Source organism: Leucoraja erinacea, chromosome 33 (genome assembly GCF_028641065.1).
Source record: "Leucoraja erinacea ecotype New England chromosome 33, Leri_hhj_1, whole genome shotgun sequence".
NCBI lineage: Eukaryota > Metazoa > Chordata > Chondrichthyes > Rajiformes > Rajidae > Leucoraja > Leucoraja erinaceus.
The window spans coordinates 18750517-18754946 of record NC_073409.1 but is presented as its reverse complement, the minus strand read 5'-3'; the positions used below and the strand labels follow the sequence as shown (position 1 = coordinate 18754946).

Sequence of the window (4430 nt, the reverse complement as noted above, 5' to 3'; positions counted from 1 at the left end):
CAACTCAGGATCCTGTACCTGACTTCTCTCCATACCCCCTGATCCCTTTAGCCACAAGGGCCACATCTAACTCTTAAATATAGCCAATGAACTGGCCTCAACTACCTTCTGTGGCAGAGAATTCCAGAGATTCACCACTCTCTGTGAATCTCTGTAATCTCATAAGAAAAATGTTTTTCTCATCTCGGTACTAAAAGATTTCCCCCTTATCCTTAAACTGTGACCTCTTGTTCTGGACTTCCCCAACATAGGGAACAATCTTCCTGCATCTTCCACAGAAACAGGCCTTTCGGCCCATCTTGACAATGCTGACCAAGTGCTATATTGGGCAAGTCCCATTTCCCTGCATTGGTCTCATTTCCCCTTTAAACCCCATTTACTTGTTCAAAAGTCTTTTCAAAGTCATAATTGTATCCTCTTCTGCTGCTCATTCCAGTTACCAACTTCATGCCGCCCTTCCTGTAAGTGGATGGCCAGTGGGCAGCACGATGGCGCAGCGGTAGAGTTGCTTCCTTACAGCGCCCAGGTTCCATCCTGATTTCATAGAAACATAGAAAATGTTAATGTGGGGAGTGGGGGAAACTGTTTAATCTCTTCCCTGTACGGGGCGACTTTTTCACTGTCGGGTCTCCGGTGTCGTTGGACCTAACATCGTGGAGCCAACGGTGGCCTCTGGCCGGAACTAACCTGTGGGCTCCAATCGCAGAGCCTGCGGACTTTGGAACGGGGAGAGCTGTGGTGGCGCGCGGCTGCGACCTGACTTCGGAGCTTTGGGGCTCCGGCCGCAGCCCGGTGGACAGGAACATCGGGAGCTCGCAGGTCTCTGGTGGAAGACCGCTTTTCAAAGCTTCCGCAACTGCAACTTCTCCCGTTAGAATCGCGGGGTTTAAATGACTTGGAGCGGGGCCATAAATCGCCTGCCAGGGGCCTTAACATCGGGAGCCCCAGTCACCTCGACGTTGTAGTTGGACTGCTGGACCACGGGAGAAGAACAAGGGGAAGAGATAAGACCTTTGCCTTCCATCCCAGTGAGGAGATGTTGGAGATTCACTGTGATGGATGTTTGTGTAAATTGTGTTAAGTGTGGGTCTTGTTTTTTTTTGTAATGTTAAGACTGTAGAAAATGCAATTTTGTTCAAACCAAGTTGTTTGAATGACAATAAAAGACATTCTATTATATTCTAAAATAGGTGCAGGATGAGGCCATTAGGACCTTTGAGCCCGCACCGCCATTCATTGTGATCATAGCTGATCGTCCCCACTCAATAACCCGTGCCTGCCTTCTCCCCATATCCCTTAATTCCACTAGCCCCTAGAGCACTATATAACTCTCTCTGAAATCCATCCAGTGATTTGGCCAATATACCCAGTGTGGGTATATTTCAGTTGCTGCCTGCATAGAGTTTGTACGTTCTCCCAGTGACCTGCATGGGTTTTCTTCCGGGAAGCACTGGTTCTCCAAAGACGTACATGTTTGTAGGTTTAAGAAGGAACTGCAGATGCTGGAAAATCTAACGTAGACAAAAATGCTAGAGCAGCATCTATGGAGCGAAGGGAATAGGCAACGCTTTGGGCCGAAACCCTGAAGGGTGCGGAGAACTGGGGCGTGAGGTAGTGCTGATGGCCCTGAGCTAATGCTGACAGCTTTGACCAGCCCACGGTGGACACTCTCTGATGGGAAAACCCACTGAAGCTCGACCGGTGAAGAATGGCCAGGTTATCCCATCACACGAAAGGCTTGGATAGAGTGGATGTGGAGAGGATGTATCCACTGGCGGGAGAGTCTAGGACTAGAGGTCATAACCTCAGAATTAAAGGCATTCATTCATTCATACATACATGCATTCATTCAATCATGCATTCATTCATTCATTCAATCATGCATTCATTAAAGGACGTTCTTTTAGAAAGGAGGTGAGGATAAATGGAGGGTGGTGAATCTGTGGAAATCTTTGCCACAGACGGCTGTGGAGGTTATTTTTAAGACACATAGATAGATTCTTGATTGGTACGGGTATCAGAGGTTATGGGGAGAAGGCAGGAGAATGGGGTTCGGAGGGAGAGATAGATCAGCCATGATTGAATGGCGGAGTAGACTTGATGGGCCGAATGGCCTAATTCTACTCCTTTCACTTATGACCTTGTGACCTTATGACGAGGGACAGGAAACCAGTGGGTTGAGTGGGGAAGGAGGTCAGGGATGGGCAGAAGCTCTGGGAGCTCAACTTTAAGGATTAAAACATAAACATTGGCCAATAGCAACAGTTACGGGGTGAGGTCCCACTGCTTTACCCAGCGCTGGTTTGGCCGGTGGGGAGCTCTGCATGTTTTGATTTTGTTACACATCCACACCCTGAGGCCTGGGAACGAAATGCCATTACTCCAAGTGTTAGATTGCCATCCCCAAAGTGTCACTTCACACCTCCCGCATCAGGATAAAAGCACCAACTGCTGCACTCACTGCAGGCTAGGCAGAGGCAGAGATGGCAGCAGCCCACAGATAGTGCTCGCTCAGAGAGATAGCCACAGTCTGGGTGTGTGTTGGTGTGTTGCTGTGTGCGTGTTTGGCCACTCTGTGCGTGTGTTAGTGTGTTGGTCTGTGTGTGTGCGTGTACGTGTACGTGTGTGCTCACACAGTCTGGGTGTGTGTTGGTGCATGCACGTTTGTGCATGTGCGCTCAGTCACACTCTGTGTGTGTGTGTGTTGGTCTGTGTGTGTGTGCAAGTGTGTGTACGTGTGCGCTCAATCACACTCTGTGTGTGTGTGCGTTGGTGTGTGTTTGTGCTTGATCACAGTGTGTGTGTGTTGTTGTGTGTGGACGTTTGTGCTTAGTCACACTGTGTGTGTGCATGTGTGTTCGTGAGTGTGTGTAAGTGTGAGTGTGTGTGTGAGTGTGTGAGTGTGTGCGTGTGTGTGTGTGTAGAGTGTGTGAGTGTGCGTAGTGTGTGTGTTTGTGTGTGGACGTTTGTGCTTAGTCACACTCTGTGTGTGCATGTGTGTCGTGAGTGTGTGTAAGTGTGTGTAAGTGTGCGAGTGCGTGAGTGTGAGTGTGTGTGTGTGGAGCGTGAGTGTACTTGTGTGCGTGTACACGTGTTGTGTGTGTGTGTTGTGTGTGTATGGACATGACAGTTGTCCAGCCCCAGGGCTGCCCCATTGCCCGTGGACATTGCAGGCGGCCAGAGTGGGCCAGTGCTGTGGGCTGTGGTCCTGACCCCCCCTTCACAGACTGGTCCACGGGCGAGTGGGCGGCCACAGTCTTACACCGCTCGATGCTGGCAGACGGAGCCCGGCCAACCAGCCAATCCCACAGCAGCCCCACCGACTACAGCCTCTCGCCCATCTCGTCCGTCCACTCCTGCTGCAGGTTGTCCCCTCCGCACGTCCCCGGGACATCTGGAAGGACGAGGAAGGTGGGGCCGCGGTGCGTGTCTGGCCAGAGACAGAGCGCTAGCGAGAGGGAGAAGCTGCGGATGAGGGGCCTGGCCAAAGCCCTGCGCAACCTGCGGACCTACCTCCCCCCGTCCGTGGCCCCGGCTGCCCAGAGCCTGACCAAGCTGGAGACCCTGCGGCTGACCACCCGCTACATCGCCCACCTGACGGACGTGCTGGCCTTGGGCGAGCAGATGCCCGCGGGGGGCCCCACAGGGACAGCGCTGCCAACACTCCTGGCTGCATCACCCTGCTCTCTCGCCATCATTCCCCTGCCCTCCGCTACCAACCACCCACCAGCCACAGTCACCTGACCACCTCCTCCAGGTAAGTCATTCACTTAACACTACAACCCTTCCCCACTGTTGCTTTTACTCTTCAGACATAAACAGCTGGGGTATCTCAGTGGGACAGGCAGCATCTCTGGAGAGAAGGAGTGGGTGACGTTTAGGATGGATGCCCTTGTCTATCTTCACTTTAAACCATCACCCACACAGTTCCTTCCTGCACTTTCAATATTTAGTTGGGTTTAAGTTTATTATTGTCATGGGCACCGAAGTACAGCGGAAAGCTTTTTGTTGCTATGTCATCCACTCAGCGAAAAGACTATATGTGATTACGGTCATGATGTACAGACACAGGGCCTGTCCCACTTGGGAGTCACTTGGGCGTCGTTTGCGTGTCACAAAGTACGACACGCGCGCATTACGCGCACGTGATGCTCGTCTGGAGCGAATTATGCGCGCATGGTGCGTGGTGACGTAGGCAGTGGCGCACGGCGCCCCAGGATTTTGGGCTGCACAAAATCTCCGCACGCCATCTGCGTGACGCGCAAATGACGCCCAAGTGGGAGAGGGTAACAGTTCGAGAGATAAATTCCAATCTCCAAATAGAGGTAGATTGGAGAATTGAACATTACCCCAGCTTATGGAAAGACCGTTCAGAAGCCTGATAACAGAGGGGGGGGGGGGGGGGGGGGGTAAAATGATCCTGAGTCTGG

The 4430-nt window shown here is 52.0% G+C and overlaps 1 protein-coding gene across 1 annotated transcript; it reads left to right on the top strand.

Annotated features, from left to right (window-relative positions):
* The first annotated feature begins 3056 nt into the window (after positions 1-3056).
* On the top strand, positions 3057-3744 carry LOC129712503 (mesoderm posterior protein 1-like). Its single transcript, XM_055660968.1, has one exon. It carries the CDS (start codon positions 3118-3120, stop codon positions 3742-3744), a length of 627 nt encoding a protein of 208 aa, XP_055516943.1. The 5' UTR covers positions 3057-3117.
* Positions 3745-4430: the final 686 nt, after the last annotated feature.

Bases quoted from the DNA above. Each gene is read 5' to 3' on its own strand.
- LOC129712503 (XM_055660968.1), top strand. From the start codon at position 3,118: ATGGACATGACAGTTGTCCAGCCCCAGGGCTGCCCCATTGCCCGTGGA.